This window comes from Equus caballus, chromosome 14 (assembly GCF_041296265.1).
Source record: "Equus caballus isolate H_3958 breed thoroughbred chromosome 14, TB-T2T, whole genome shotgun sequence".
Taxonomy (NCBI): domain Eukaryota; kingdom Metazoa; phylum Chordata; class Mammalia; order Perissodactyla; family Equidae; genus Equus; species Equus caballus.
Window position 1 is genome coordinate 51,106,022 of NC_091697.1, and position 17,262 is coordinate 51,123,283.

Here is a 17,262-nt window from a genome sequence, read left to right on the forward strand (position 1 = left end):
TCTTCTTTGGGGATCTTATCTCCCATCTAGCTTGTAAGATGCCTAAGAGCAGTCGTGGTATTTAGCTCACATAAAAATTTCCTTTTATGTATTTTAGTTTTAATATTAGTCTTAAGAATCTTGAGATTCTTTTCAAGGCTCTCTGTTTCTGTGGTCTAATGTAGGAGATTGACAGTTTTGAAAACATTAGTCCTCTCTCACCAAGGTAACTATGAGGCAGAGAGAACCACTAATGTAACTATACACCACCAGAAGAACTCTGTTAAGAAAAGACTACCGTTTTTCTCTAGAGATAGTATCTTATAGTGTTGTCTTATGTTTAATGAAGGAACATGTCTATAGGATTAAAAATCTCAGCATTATTTCACATGGTACAGGGCTGCCAAATTTTATCATTATAAATGACAGCAGTACTTGACCTAGTGCTCTACGGATTGTTAACATATATGTAAAGTGAATAATTGCCAAGTCTCCATATTGTTTGAATCTGTTAGTATCATAGTCTTTCATGGCTACAGAAAGGGTTTACATAGAATATGAAATAAAGAAGACATGAGTCTTCAAGTCCTCAGAATATGTCTGGGTCTCCACAACAAATGCTAGTGGCTACAGTAGGAGTGCCCTATTTTTTCCTTAAAATCCATGCTCCTACCCATAGGTAAAGAGTTCCTTCAATTCCTTCATTTGGCCGTAGAAGCAGAGTAGTTTTGGACTATTCTACAATTGTTTCATCATGCTTGTATGGGGCCTACAGAGATATTTTTAGTTTTGTTAGTTTTTGTGAAAGATGTGTGTCAAGCTCTCCAGACATAGAGGTTTCTAGTGATTTCTTGATTCTTACATTTTAAAAAGATGGGAGTTGTCCTTAGTTGGCAGCTCTTTGCATCCGCCAGGGCTTGTTCGTTACTTACTTCTAGGCCCACGAGTGACGTCTGTTTCCTGTGATTGAAACCACAAGAAGAAGTGGTGAGCAGCCACTGTAGGGATATGTATTATCGGGCAAGCAGCAGGCATTGGGCTGCTCTTACAAAGAGCAGTGGTGACTAGGCACAGTCTTTAAGGGCCCCTGCAGAGACCCTGGAAATGGTCTCACCCAGCCTCCTCATCTTAACATGAGGAGGCCATGTTAAGTTGCTCAAGGTCATGTAATTAGGTGAGCTAGCTTTTAGACTCCACTAACTATTTGTTATTCTTTGTCACATTGCATGGTCACCTCTAAATTTTGTAACTGTGCCCTCCCAGAGTGTTTCCTTAAGCAAAGTACTACTGGAGAAGAGTAAACTGGTGGGCATTCTGAATACAGGAATTGGACAATGTTGTGCTTGATTTTTTTGTGTTCTTTTTTTTTAAAGACATATACATACATTTTCAGAATCTGAGAACTCCAAATTTCTATTTTTCATTTTTATTTCACTTAGTATTTTAATATTCTAGTCATTATCTCTATGCACAGATATTTTTACAACATGGCGATTATAGTTTACACGTTTTCTGCTTTTAAAAAAATACCTGAAACATTTTCCAGCTTTCTAATCTTTGAAAGTTGCTACTTTTATTTGAAATGGAAATGTATTTTTTGTTGTGAAAATAATATGCATTTTTCTAAGAAAATATAGATGTGTATAAAAATAGAGTAAAAGTCTCGTACCTTGTTTTCCAGAAATTATAGTTATTTTTAAATAGTTAGAACCAAAGAGAAAAATACATGATACATGGAAGTCTCTTTGGATCCTAAGTACTTTGGTATGAAATTCTGTGTGTGTTTGTGTTAGAACATAGTTATACACAAGTACGGTTGCTAGAAGTATCAGAAGGACCTTATTTTAACTCTTGCTTATATTTTTGGTGATAGAAGAGTAATGAGATTTTCCCTCATGCTGTCCCCCGCCTCAAGATTTTCTCGAAATAAAACCTTATTCTAGATTTGTAAAAGGCCAGAAAGTGTTTACTTTGGATCAAGACCAGCTTTTTGAGTAGTAGTGTAACTTTTGGATCAGTTAAGCTGTTATCAGTAAGTAGGCTGTAATTATTTCTGCGTGTTCAGGAATGATGTGTGAGGATAGAAAAAAAGAGGTGTAACCATCATTTAGGAATGAAGGGTTTGAGAATGGGATTTAAAACAAGGTGGCCTCTTATGCAGAAGCAGTATCAGCTGCAGGAACTTCCTGTCTGCCAGGCCTTGGGTGTGTCGTACACGTGCTCACCCTTGAGGAAGAGTAGATGTCCTGCTACTCACACCACGACATGGGAGGAGAAGACAGTTGCTACGGAGATTGGGAAACAGCATTCCTGAGTCACTGACTGTTTCCAAATGTGTGGACAACACCCCTCTTTTAAAGGAGCAATCACAATCTTCTCTAAACTCAGGCAGTAAAGAGAGAGGCCTAGTAAGAAAGTGAACAGCAAGTACTAGTATTTGGAGCTTGAGAAATATGTTGAAACTTTGGAAAAGTAGGTTAACATCATTTATTGCTTTTTATGTGTATATTCAAAAGTTTTATCAGAACCTTTGGATGTTTGGAAGAGAGGAAGCTTTGTTTACTGTTCTCTCACCAAATGACAGAATATATGTCCAGTTCCTTCCGGACAGCAAAGGAGATGGGCATGTCTGCTGCACCTTGTGATACTTGATAGGGAACTAGGACTTCCAGAATCTGAGCACTTGCTCTATTGGCAGTTTATTTTCCCAACCCTTGAGTGCTTGAGTGGATTGGCAGTTTGGTGCAAGGGGCTGGCAGTTTGCTTGGATGGACTTGTAGGAGGAATGCAGTGTTCCCAGCCTGGTTTCCACCTGTCTGCTGAGCTGGAGTACTGAAACCCAAGTGGACTTTCCTTCTTCCTTCTAGGCTGTCAGCTGTCTAAGATGCAGGATTTGCTAGTCCCGGGGTTTCAAGATCACCTAAGCTGTAGGCAAAAAGTTACCTTCTCCTTTTCCCTGAGAGACTTACCTTCTTGGACTATTAGAGGACTATTAGGACATATTCTGGACCTGTCTGTTAGAGGATTGAATCCTAATGTTAAGATAGTTTTCCCCTCATTTTAATTATAGTTGGGAAATGTGGTTTATTGGAAAGCAGATTCTCACCAGCAGTTTTAGACAGTTGTGAGAGAAATTGAGTTTGTTGTTTTGAATTTATAAGTAAATTATTGAGACAGGGAATGAATTATAGTTACTGATTGCTCTTTATATGACATTTCTAGTTTGTGCTTGACATGTGCCACAGCCTGGGATCTTTCAGGGCTCCATGGGTGGTATCAAGAAAAAGATATTGATTCTGGAAGGCGGGGGTAGATTGAAAGAACTCTTTTAATTAGAAATAAAACATCTTGGACTCTGCTACGTTCCCTTTGCTGCCTCTTGTATGAATTCTAACAAGTTTACCGTTCTAATACTGAGTTTAGCTGTGGGGCTGCTGAGGCAGTGTGGAACTAAATGGATGGGCTGCTAGTCTTCCTTATTCATCTAGCTCTTTTTCTTTAGTGATCATGGAGAACTTGTGTGTGCCATCTCCGTTTCTGGGGACTGCTAGATAATCTTCAGTTTTCTTTTCCTTAAGCACATTTAACTTTATAATGTTAAATTAGCTTGATAGTTCCTATTTTTCAATTCCTGGTTATTTTGTGCTTCTCTTTTAGACTTCTCTTCCTCTGAGGTGCCCTTTTTCTTATATTTTCTTTTTTAAAGTTAGTGCTCCAATTCTTCACAACTCCTGTTTAGGCTTTTGGCACCAATGAGTAGTGATGTCAGAATCTAGTTTGTTTCTCTGTAAATAATAGATGAGATATTAACTCATCCTTGGGCCATTCCTTGAAAATGAAAGGGAAAGTGCTTCTTTACATTTGAAGGTATCCATTATTTCCTTCTCTCTAGTTCTAATTGATTTCTGTATAAGGAGTGGGAATTGAAGGAAACCAGCAAGTTTCATTCGTTCCATCATCATATATTATTTAACTTTTACAAAGCACTTTGCAAAACAAAGTGCTTTACATCCATTTTATTATTTATCCTTCACGTTAGTCCTATGAGACAATGTAGTCCTAAGGATGGGAGGACTAAAACTGTGGTAGATAAAAAGAAAAGCTTATCCTGCCTTTACTTACTTTTACTGGAAATCTGGCGAATTTTGTGGCAAAGCTGCAAGAGGATTCATTGGTAACTGAATTCAAGTCCATGTTATAACCTTCTGTTGCCTAAGGAACTGAATGTGAGTCCTGCGATAGAATGAAGAAATGAATCAGAGCTGGACCTTGCTCTCTCTTCTCTGTGATTCTGAATGACATACACCTTACCTTGTCCTTCCTGGGTAGGTAGATTAGGATTTGAAAGAAAATTGTTATTTGCTGTGGTGACCCTTATTTCCCGTTTTACCTGTAGGTAGCCTGTGTCTTTACTGATGGCTTATTGCTTTTCAAAGGAGGTGGAATATTCCCTAGGTGACATGTGTCTCATAATTGGATATTTTCGCCAAGAGCAACTCACAAATATGTCATGTGGGCTGAAGCACCAATCAGGGTCCCCTGGTCTTACTCACAGGGAAAGACATTACTCTTGAAAGTTTAGTCTGATAGTTTACTGAGCTGTCCTTAAAAATCATACTGTACTTGACGTAGACTTTGACTTGAAATTTTTCCTCAGCTGGCTCAATTTAAGTAAAGTAATGAATGGAATAAATATACTGTGCTTAAGATGATGCTCCTAAACTTACAGTGATGCTAATTTTAAAAACATTTGTTAGATATTGGGCATATCAAATGAACAAGACATGGGTTCCTGTCCCCAAGCAACTTACAATCTGGTCCATAGAAACAGATACAATAAAAGGTCTGAAAAAGGATCTGATATAAAATATTTATAGCCTGACTTTGGTATGTCTTTTAGTTCTTTTTGTGAAATGATTAACTGTGGCTAAGTGTATAATTTATAGATGAGGAGTAGCCTTTTCCTTATGCCATGTTGTTGGAGTGCAGCGTCAACTAGTCCAGTCTTCAAGTGTGTATCTTACAAGAAGTCTTGCTATAGTAATAACAATACCAGCTTTTACAGAATGATCTCTCACCACTCCGTTTTATGATTTCACTGGTCCCAAGAAGTATGTGTCTGGTTTGATTTTGTATTTTAATAAATACGGCAAGTGAAGCATGAAGAATTAAAATCATTTGCTTAAAATCATACTTGCAGTTTTTTAGGATGCCACAAATAAAAAAGTCATGACTCATGGTCTTTTTCCTTTAGCCGAAGTTCTAGATAAATTCTAGATTTTGTCAGTTTGCTTAATGTATTAGTTTCCACTGCTAAGAACATGTAACAAACTCAAGATCTTAAAGCAAAGCCTACTTATCAGCTCATAATTGCCTTGGTCAGAAGTCCAGCATGGACAGTGTGACTGGGTTCTCAGAGTATCACAGGGCTGAAATCGGTGTCAGCTGGGCCAGTTCTGATCTGGAGGTGCGGGGTAGTCAGGGGGAGTGGCGGAATCTGTTTCTGAGCTCAGTCAAGTTGTTGGCACAGTTCAGTTCCTTGCATTTGTAGGACTGAGGTCCCTGTTTCTTTGCTGGCTCTCAGATCATAGCAGCTGCCTGCAGTCCTTGCCATTTGGCCCTCTTTATGCTCAAGCCAGAAATGGCATACTGAATCCTTATGTCTCTAACCTCTCACCCCAGATTTAAAGGGCTCATGTGATTGGGTCAGGCCCACGCAGATAACTTCCCTTTCTTAAAAGTCAGTCATGCCAAATAACATAACCTAACGACAGGAGTGATATCCTATCTTATTTATAGTCTTGGTAATTACCTGGCAATTATACAGAATGTGTACATCAGGCTAGGATTCTCAAGGGACATCTTAGAATTCTACCTCCCACACTAAACATTTCCCTTACACTGAATTAGACTGCCCATGAGCAAGGATGGATGTCAGAAGAGGCAGAGGTAGGAACTGAGTATACTGAGGCATTAATGACTTGCATTGTGATTATAGATATTACACAATTTTTCATGGTTCCCAGGGATCCTGGACCTCCTAGAGTCATCACAGAATGGGGCCAAGTGGCATTCAGCTCTTGTGTTCTGGTGGTAGTCAATTCGCCAAGAGTTCAGATGTAGTTGTAGTTGTCCAGTATAAGTTAGCCTGAACAAAATCTTATAAAGTACTGAGATACAGGCTTGCAGTTGTAGGTTTGTATTACCTGTGTGCTAGCCACGTGGTTCATGGGATTATTGTCCATGCTTAACTGTTCTTGTGAAGCACTATGATAGGAATTAGAAACACTTTTTGCTATGTAATGTACTCTGTGTTCAGAGTAATGTTTAATCATATTCTCTTATTAGATCCCTTTTGACCTCTCTGCTGCTAAGCATACTACCTGATTACCTTTTGTTTGGCTACGTGAGCACCCTGTGCCAAGAGACCATCCTGAATTGTTTGAGAATTCTATGCCCTTTTTCTGACTAGAGGGAAAAGTTAAAGATTCGGGGCATTGGGTAGAGGTGAATCAGGTCCTTGGATGAATTTTCTCATATCCTTGAGTTTATAATAGTTCAGATTCTGTCTGTTACTAGGCAAACAGAGGGAACCGCTGTCTGAAAGACTGCCAAGTTTAGTCCCATTGGCCCACTTTCTAAAACCGAAGTATTAATAGATACAACCACCACTGCCACCACAATTCCAGTTATGGAAAAGAAGTTTTACTGTTTATTTGCGTTTATTATGATTTGATTTATTATGATTAATTATGATGATAATTGATCAGGGTATATTTCAAACCCATTAAGTCATTTACTGTAATTAGTTTGGCTTCGCATGCCATACTTTGGGATCTTCTGACTTTTTTGTTTTTGATTTCTTATAGAAACGAAACTGTAAAGTGTCTAGGAAGTTTCCTATTTCCTTTAGATGGTAACCAAAAGATTTATCTTACCACATATTACATTAGGATGTGGTGACTGAATCAGAGCTTTGAATTACTCTCTGGAAGGGGAGTGAGGGGACAGCTTTTCATTTTTATGTTGATTGATGGTCTTAATGCAGAGCAGTACCCAGCCAAGTATTTATTTTTGATGCTGTTACTTTTGTTGCAGTGCGCCTTTGAGCAATTTATGTTGATTTAAGTAAGATTTGATAATACTGAGAATCTTTTGGAGAAGATGAAGGTCATTTTAATAAGTGCAATTTTGTTAAGCTCTTTTCCCATACCAGCTAATGCCCTTTTAGAGATTTATTTACTCATCTAATTCTATTGAGAACAAAAATTCTATAGAACAAATGTTTTTCTACCCCTTTTGAAAATATTTTATTCTTCTATCAATAATTGTTTGCATATAAATGAAAGATTATTATAAAGATTGAATACCAAGCAAAAATCTAGACTGTGTAAATGACAGTATTGCCACTGTTAGATGGAGGCTCCCAGGAGAAGATAAACTGAATACTCTTTTGGAGTAATAGTCCGACTTTAGATTCTCTGACTGTTTACAAGGGGTCCTTCTGAGGATATCAGTGGGCCAAGCTATGAGTGAGACCCTGGGAACATAGGCCTCACCACAGTTGAGCATCTGGCAAGGCTGCAATGAAGCCCAAGTACTAGACATCCAGCAGGAATATGGTCAAGGGAGTGCACTGCATATATTTTCTGCTTCTAAGCTCACCATTGCCAACCTTCAGCTCTCCTGAATAATTCAAAGAAAGAAACTTCTGTGGAGTGGAATGAGCGTCCTTGACAGTCCAAGCAGTGGAGCAAAGAAAGAAAGGAAGAAACTGTTAATATATGGTTCAGATAAGCCAAGAATCTTGGTCAGGCTCACCAGGTATTCTCAATTTAAAAAGCCAGAACAGGGGCCAGCCCCGTGGCCAAGTGGTTAAGTTCGCGAGCTCCGCTTCGGCGGCCCAGGGTTTTGCTGGTTCATATCCTGGGTGTGGACATGGCACTGCTCATCAAGCCATGCTGAGGCTGTGTCCCACTTGCCACAGCTGGAAGGACCCACAACTAAAAATACAGAACTATGTACCAGGGTGCTTTGGGGAGAAAAAAGGGGGGGGGGGAAGCCAGAACAAAAGTGGATAATGGTGATGACAGTCTTTGAAGGTCTGGCTCAAATGTCATTATTCCCTTTTAATTGTGCTCTCTGGCACAGAGCAGTCATCCTGGAATCTTTGTTTTGGAGATTCCTTTACCTCTCTCGTGTTAGGTCTCCTGTTTCCTGTATTTCAAGTCTTTCTCTTTTTTTTTGGTTTGCTCTCCCATTTTGGTGGAGCATATCCCACAATAACTTCCTGAGGTGCATGAGGGTAAAATTTTTGAAAGCCTAAATATCTGAAAATGTCTCCTCTGAACACACATTTCATTGATAGTTTGGTTGGGTATAGAATCCTATGTTGGAAATTGTTTTTCTTAAGATTTTTAAAGACTTTGTTCTCTTGTCATCTAGCTAGTGGTATTATTGTTTAAAAATCCAAGGCTGCTCTGATTCCTTTGTATATGACCAATTTTCCTCCCTTCTGTCGAATCTTATAGAATTTTCTCTGTACTCCCAGTATTTTTTTTTTTTTTAGGAAGATTAGCCCTGAGCTAACATCTGCTGCCAATCCTCTTTGTGCTGAGGAAGGCTGGCCCTGAGCTAACATCCGTGCCCATCTTCCTCTACTTTATACGTGGGACGCCTACCACAGCATGGCTTGCCAAGCAGTGCCATGTCCGCACTGGGGATCCGAACTGGCGAACCCCGAGTCGCCAAAGTAGAATGTGCGCACTTAACTGCTTGCGCCACCGGGCTGGCCCATGTACTCCCAGTGTTTTGAAATTTCACCATAATATAGCCTTTGTGTGACTGATTTTTGTACTTTGTGCTGGAGACTTAACCTTTCAGTACTGGGAAATTTTCTTGAATTATTTCCTTGATAACTTGCTCCACTGTTTTCTCCTGTTATTTGGATATTGGACCTCCCAAACTGATCTATTAATTTTCTTACCTTTTCTCTCTTATTTATCCATCTCTGTCTTTTTGCTCCACTGTTAGGGTGATTTCCTCAATTCTTATCTTCCATTCCTTCTATTGAGCTTTAATTTCTGTTCTCATATTTTCAACTTCTGAGGGTTCTTTTTGTTCTGAGTGTTTCTTTCTTTCTTTTTATTAATTAATTAATTTTTTCAGGAAGATTAGCCCTGAGCTAACATATGCTGCCAATCCTCCTCTTTGTGCTGAGGAAGACAGGCCCTGAGCTAACGTCCTTGCCCATCTTCCTCTACTTTATATGTGGGATGACTACCACAGCATGGCTTGCCAAGCGGTGCTGTGTCCGCACCGGGAATCTGAACTGGCGAACCCTGGGCCACTGAAGCAGAGCATGCAAACTTGACCACTGCACCACCAGGCAGCCCCCTTTCTTTCTTTTTAAAATGGCATTATGTTCTGTCTTGTGGATATTAGTGATTTTTTTTTTGAATCTTTCTCCTCCTTGCATAGTCTCAATATGATGTTGCCTTTTTCCTTTTTTCCCTCTCTCTCATATTAGTAGGTTTCCTTAGATGTCTGATAATCCTGGGTTGTCTGCTCATGTTTAAGAATGAGGGACTGAAAAAGGCTGATGGGAAAGTCTGGATGCATGAGTAGGGTTTGTTAGCTATGCCCTTTACTGTAGGACAGCCCTGTCCAATAGAAATACAATGTGAGTCACATACATAATTTTAGATTTTCTGTTAGCCACATTAAAAAAGGCAAAAAGAAACATGTGAAATTAATTTTAATAATATAATTTATTTAATCAAATATCTCAAATATTTCAATATGTAATAAATATAAAAATTATTAAGATATTTTATATTCTGTTTTTCATGTTAAGTTATTGAACTCCAGTCTATATTTTACGTTTATAGCACATCTCAATTTGGATGATAAATTTTTGTAAAAAATACTTGGTGTGTATTTAGATTCCATAATTTACGAATGAAAAAGTAGATTCAGATACCCAGGGTGTTCCAAATATACTTAAGTTTTGCAATAAGAATAGAATGTTAGTTTTTAAATTTAAATTTTGTTAAAATTAAATAAAAAATTCCTTCCTCAGTCGCAGCAGCCGCGTTAGAAGTGTTGAGTAGTTGCATGTGGCTGTGGCTCCCGCACTGCACTGCACAGCTCTAGTGTGATCACCCTGGACTGTGGCAGTAGCTATGTCAGTAGCTTTAGGCTGTGTCGGTAGTTTTAGGTTGTTTTTCGATTCCCCAGAGAAGACTCTTCCAACCTTTTGCCTTAAGGGTAAGTGCCAGGCTGCTGGGATTCTGAGAAACTAGAAGGGAGAAGGTGCTGAGTATCTCAGTGTATAGCGTGCATAGGTTTACTTTTCTTTTTGGTATAGGATCCCTGTCCACAACTGCCTGGCATTCCACAATCCAGAGACCCTCTGTTTTACCCTCCTCTAAGAGTAAAGTTCCAGACTTCTGCTGGAGGAAGGGAGGGCAGTCTTCCAATCGCATGGTGGTGGAGGTGACATGGAAGGATCTGCAGCTGTAACAGCTTCTTGAACAGCTTTCAACCAATCTCCTCCAACTCCCTTTTCCATGGGTACCTGGTGACACTGATTCCTGAGCCTTTTGAGGATCCTTAAGTATAATTTGGATCGGCTACTGGCTTTTCCTACTTCTGATAGGACTCAGCTTTCTTAGGTCTGTTGGTTTGCCAATAGTTCTTCTATTTATTCCCCAGCCTCAAAATTTGGTTGGAGTTGCACTTTTCTTGTTTTTCCAACCTTGTAGGCTCCTTCCTTCCATCATTTTTTTCTTTATAAAAATTCCTTTTCCGTAGTTACAAGGGTTTCAAGAGGGGAGAAATTAGATGCTTTGATTCAGTCTACCATCTTTTACCTAGAAGTTCCTATTAATCTCTATTCATGAGCAGACTTTGATATTTTAAAAAAATTCATTTGGTATGTATGCTTTCTTCAGTATCTATATTTGTTGTTGAAGGTTTTAGTGATAGTTTTAATGGAAGACTCAATAGGAGGGACAGGAGGATGAAGTATTTAGTGCAGCCAGGCTAGGACAGTAAGGGTTTGGTTTGGGGGCAGAAGAGAATTGACAGCAAACAAGGGGAATGGTGAGAATAGAAGCATTAGAGGTGGATAGGATGATTAGAGACTTTATAAAAAAAACTTGGACGTCTGAGGCGTAAAGCATAAATATAGCTCCAGTGGCATTTTATCTTCCTGGACTGCACTATTTTTGGTTCTTATTACTTCTCATGAGCTAGGAACCTCTTGTTCGATATCTCGGAGAATCCACAAAACAACTAATGATACCTTTAAAAAGAACTGAGCAAAGCTTATTGTTTGCAAACACAGTATACATAGGATCTGTAAGGAAAACACACTTAGTATTAAATAAGTAAACAATACACTGTCAATATGCTGCAGCAGGAGGTTCCGTTTCACTAACTGAATTGAGCTTGCTCTTTGGGTGTTCTGTTGGGTTCTGAAACAGTTTTGCCTCTACTGTGCTGAAATTCACTTTGCTGGTAGTTGCTGCCCTCCGTTGGACTAGTTAGGGAAATGCCGCTTTTAGCCTGCATGGATCATTTTTGCTGTCTTTACTCAAATTGAGCACTAAAACGTGGATAATGTTTTCAAAGAATTAAATCTGTTTCTAATGATGCACCAGGGAAAGCAAAAGAAACTGGTATCTTCGTTCTTATGAAAAGATGTTTACTTTTGTATCTAAAGGAAAGAGTTAGTGGGCATTAAATGGGAATAAGGCAGAAGAATTTGGGGAATTCAACGATTTTGGGCTTTGGAATCTGGAGACCTGAGTTCCATACCCTGCTTGCCCCTAGTCATGTGACCACGATGATTTACTCCACCTGTCTGAGCGTCAGTTTCTTCACTGATACAATGAGGAGGTGGAATAGATTTGAGGGCTCTCTAGGGATTCATATTTTAGAAAAGCAGCCCCAGATTATGGTATTTGTTCATAGGAGATATAATGACTAAGTCTCAGGCTCTTCCCTAAAGGAACTTAGTCTGGAAAGGGGTAGAGGAGGCAGACAATCAAAAGATAATTATAATACACTAGTAGGACTATGGGACCGGCAAGTACCTATTACAGTGGAAACACAGGTATCATCCTGCAGGGCTGTTGGAGTTAATCTGGAAAGCACAATGTAGGCTGAGGGAAGCAGCAGCCTGGGGAAAGTCTGGGATAGGGAGACAGCATGATCTGTTTGTGGACCTGCAACTAGTTCAAGATGCTGAGAAGACAGGGTTTGAGGTGGAGGGTTTGTTGAGAGATGAGTCTAGGGAAAGAAGCCAGGAGTGTCATGTGCCGTGCTAAGGAATTTGGATTTTAACCTGAGGGCACTGGGGAGCTCTTGAAGGATTTTAAATGGGGAAATAATGGGGGTAGGTTGGCATTTTAGACAGATTACTCTTGGATGCGGTATGGAGAATGGATTTGGTGTGGGGCAGACAGCACTGAAGGCAGAGAGGTCAGTTAGGAGGCTATTGCAGTAAGTCAAGCAGGAGATAATAATGGCGTGAACTTAGATAGTGGTAGTGGGATGGACAGAGGAGAAATAAATCAAGAATCTGTAAGCAGAAAGAACAGGCTGCTTGTTTCCCCTTTCTTTAACTTAACCTGCAGCTGTGAACAATCCGGCTGGCAGTGATTCGTTAGACCCAGGTTCTGTACCTACCTTACATCCATCCTGGAGTTGTTTGGGTTGCTGCTTGGTTCTGAGGGAACATTTTGAGTTTGGAGGACAGGGTTCTGGAAGCAATGGCTCTAGGAGCAAATAAGTTTAACCTTGGCACTGGCAACCTAGACTGTACACACTCATCCTTTTTGTGGCTTGTTTCACTTCTTTGTGCCAGGTGACTTAGGGTGGTGACAAAAGGAACTGTTGGTCTCTTTGAGTGTTGCTGGCTCTGCCTCACCATCCTTCTGCTTTTGCTGCCCAGTAAGGAGCACATGCAAAGTAGCTTTAAATTCCATTGACGCTGAGCAAGGTTCTTATGGTTTCAGGTGAGTGATTAGCACTCACTCAGCAGAAGCTTGACCTCCTCTGGACCGTGGAGGGCAAAGTTAAGATTCATAGTTTACCCTCGATTTAACTAAACTCTGACGTAGGGATCATGAACATAATGATACAGATTTTTCTTGTCCATAAAAAAGTTAGTAAAATGGCTTTGTGGTAGGGTCAAAACTAGTTTTTCATTAGTTGAGGAAGGTTAGTCAAGTTGCGTACTATACTCTTCTAAAGACATTACCAAAAAGAAAGATAGTTTAAAATTAAGCATTAGGACAAAGAAGAATTCCTGCTTTCCCACACCTGCGCGTTCAGGCTTTTTTTTTTTTCCCCTGGTAAAGTATAGCATGTGTACAGAAGAGAACATAAAACATACAGAATAATTATAAACTGAACATCCATGCAACCGTCATCTAGATCGAGAAATAGACTATTGTAAGCACCTCAGAAGCCCCCTTGTCCCCTTCTGCAGTCACAACTCTTCCACCCACTCCAAATAACCACTCTTTTGACATTTGTGGTAATCATTCCCTTTATTATTTTATATCCTAAATGATAGTTTAGTTTTGCATGTTTTTAAACTCAATGTAAATGAGATAACACATTCAATTTTATGTTTGTGAGTAGCTGTTAGTTCATTTACTTTCTTTGCATAATAGTTGTCTGCTGTACCAGTATACCAGTTTATCTGTTCTACTCTTGATGGCTATTTGGATTGTTCTCTGTTTTAGATATTATGGTGTTGCTGTGAACATTCTTGTTATATACATCTTGCTACATATGTGCAAGTTTCTTTAGGGTAGATAATTGGAAATTGATGGGTTGAGTTGTAGTGTATGTGTGTATTTAACTTTACTAGATAATACTATACTGTTTTCCAAAGTGGCCTTAGCAGTTTTCATTACCACCCACATGTCTGAGAGGTCCTACTGCTCTGTGACTAGAGAGACATGAAATTTTTTGCCAATTTTGAGAGTGCGAAATGTCTTAGTGTGCTTTTAGGTTGCATTTCCTTGTTTACTAATGAAGTTGAGCACATTTTGTAGGTTTACTGTTCATCAAATATAGAGTCTTTTCGGTTCTCCATCTTTTTTTTCCAGAGTCATTTGTTTGTGACCTTAAAACTCTTCCTGCCTGTCACCTAAGGGAATGTGCTAAGGAATAATTTGGCAAAAGTCTTAGCCTATGGGAAGTAGCTTAGATCCTTTCAACTTATTTTCTCTTCTTTTTTCCCCCAACCCATCTGGTATTTGGGAGGTTTCCTGGCATTTCACTGATCTCTCTTCTCTTTCTTCTCTCTCCTTTTTCCTGTTTCCTAGACTCTGAAGCGGCTCATGGCAGATGAGGTAAGGATATTTTGTTCAGCATGTGCATGTTCTAGCTCCTTTCCTACACTATGACTTTTACCAGTTACCATAACTTTGACTTTCTATAACTTGTAATGGTGACATGAGTTCTATTCTCAGAGCACCCCAAAGCTTGTTCCTAACTCTTTGCTCCGGGTTTGGCCCATTGCATGCATTTCCCTGGCACATTCACTGGCTTCCAAGGTTAGGCACTTTCTGTAAACTCCAAGCTGACTTGCGGTCTCCTTGCCACTCATGTCGCTTGAAGCCCCACAATGCTTCCACATGTTTACTGTTATTTTCAAACAGGTGGAGCTGATAAGCTACAGGTTATTGGTGGCTTTTTTTGATTTGAGCATCTGTACTTGAGGTTTGAAGAATGGTTCATGAGCACTTGGTTGGCAGAGAGATGGCATATATTCCCCTGAAGTACGCTATATTCTTTGCAAAGGGGATTTTGAAGAATATGTATTGAACTTTTTCTGCCTACATAGCACAAGTGCTATGGAGTGTACAGAAGAAAGAAAAAGGAATGGTTCCTGGTTTTAAGGCATTTATTTGTTTATTCTCTATGACTTATATATGTTAAAATCTATGGTCATACTCACCTCTCGAAGGGAGGGATCCTCTGAGAGCCTGACCACATTTATTATTGGAAAGCTAGAGGGAAACAAAGGGCATTTTATGGAGATAGCTCTGTACATGAGATGCTTTCAGTTCTCTGCTGCCAGAGGGCTTAGAAATGGTAAGGGATCTCAAGAACAAAGTTTTCTCTTTTTAGCGAGGTTCCAAATCTTAATACTTCAGTCCTCTTATCTTTGGATGAAATTGAGAGTACAGAGTCAGTATGCTAATAAATTAGCTACAAGGAAGACTGGTTTCTTCTTTTCATGTCAGAAGAGCTTTGAATTGCCCACAAACCAGAGGAACCATGCATGTATAAGAGGCTAGAGGGTTGGCTGTTTGGTGTGTGGTTTGTTGTGTAAATGAAAATGGATCACTGCTAATATTTTTTTCTCTTTCTTAGCTGGAGAGATTTACCAGCATGAGAATTAAGAAGGAGAAGGAAAAGCCCAATTCTGCTCATAGAAATTCTTCTGCATCATATGGGGATGATCCCACTGCACAGTCATTGCAAGATGTTTCAGATGAGCAAGTTCTAGTACTCTTTGAACAGATGCTGGTAAGTTTCCCACCCCAAGATGTTGCTTCTTGCTGAAAATGCATTTATGGGCATGGTGGGCCCTTTTTTGTGCACGGTCCCCCTTAACTAGCCGTTAATTACCAAGAATTCCAGGCTTAACAAGGAACTTCTTAATAGCAGTCCCATTAATCAAGAGACTAAATATCAAGCACCAGTCCATAAAGTTGGAATCTATGAATTAGGCTTGGAAATATCTGATCACTGACCACCTTGTTAATGTCCTCTGCCTAGCAACACTTTAGCCACAAAGACGGGGTGAGTGGACCAACTCGTGGTATTGTGGAGACCACCTTTGGGTTAGCCAGAGAAGATAAAATTTTGAAGCATTCACAATGAACTCTATACAAAGAAGAAACTGAGGAATGGAAAGGCATCATTTGCTCAAGGTCTTCTATTTAGTGGTGAATCTGGAAAGAGAATTCTCATGCTATAATCACTAGAAGACCTTTAAAGATTGTGGCTGAAGTCAGTTGAATAATGAAGTATACATGGATGTGACTTACTTTGCTGCCCTCAGTAAGGGACACTGAATGAGGAGGACACTCAGTAAAGTCCACTAGGGATAAGTCTGGGAAAGTTTTGAGTACATGCTTATAAGGTTTCATAAGACCCTGTATATTGCCTGGATATATGACTCAGATTCAAATAGAGACTAGTGGCAGACCTAACTTAAATAAAAGCAGGGGCTTAAAATCCTTAACAAAGGGCCTGGTATATAGTGAACACTCAATCAGTAATACTATTATTATTTTTCATTGACACTATCGGTCTGTTTCTTAATAATCCAAGTGCATTAAGAGTCTAAGAGTATATGATCTATCAAGACAATCTCTTGGCTGTGGATTGCAAATTTAATGTCTTTAGGACCAGGGAGGTAGTATAAATAAGTTAAACAGGCTAGAGAGAAGATAAAACGGAGAAGAGATTGTGGGAAAATGAAGAAGGATTTTGGAATTTTTCTTAGAAAGGCCAGCCACAATTCAATTCTGGCAGGTTTTATAGCATTCCAGTTGGGGATGCTACCCCAGTAGTGCCAGATATTTCTGTTTTTTGAAAGAAGCCAGAAATCTGTAATTTTTTAAAAACAATAATTCTTTAATAGCATCAAAAATCATAGCCAGTGTTCAAATTTCCCCAATTAGGTCATTTTTTAAAAAACCATTTGTTCAAATCATAATTCCAAATAAGGTCCATTGTACTATTATTCTCTTGTTTCATTTAATCTATGGGTTTTCCTCCCTCTGTTTTATCCTTGCTATCGCTATTAAAAATTTGTTGAAGAAACTGTTTGACCTATAGAGTTTCTCACGATCTGAAATTTGATGATTGCATCCCTTCATGCCAGAAATTCATATTTATATATGAAGTCTCCCAAATTTAAAATGTTGAGCTAGCCAAACAAAACATACTTTGTCTTTGGGGCTGATTCAACCTGATGGCCACCTTTGCAGCTTCTGCATTCAATTTATCTGTAAAAAGAGGGAAAAATCATCAGGAATTGAATCAGAAAAATGTCAGATTAATATTGCTGTTTGGAGGCAATGATTCCTTCACACACAGACTTGCACACACATGCCCCAAGAGGAAATAGGATATATCCACTTTTTTCCCACCTATATTTTCCCCATTTTAAATAATATTCTGGACTTGTTAGGATTAAGCTTGTGCTCACAGTGGTACTGGGCTCAGACACATGGTTCTACG

The 17,262-nt window shown here is 39.3% G+C and overlaps 1 protein-coding gene across 2 annotated transcripts in view; it reads left to right on the forward strand.

Annotated features, from left to right (window-relative positions):
* DIAPH1 (diaphanous related formin 1) overlaps nucleotides 1-17,262 on the forward strand; it is a 102,244-nt gene that overhangs the window by 9,838 nt on the left and 75,144 nt on the right. The window contains exons 2-3 of one of the 2 annotated variants that reach the window (XM_070234045.1): nucleotides 14,328-14,354; nucleotides 15,382-15,537. In XM_070234045.1, coding sequence (XP_070090146.1) covers nucleotides 14,328-14,354; nucleotides 15,382-15,537 — 183 coding nt within the window. The remainder of the gene's footprint in view (nucleotides 1-14,327; nucleotides 14,355-15,381; nucleotides 15,538-17,262) is intronic. The other variant, XM_070234046.1, reaches the window with a different exon arrangement.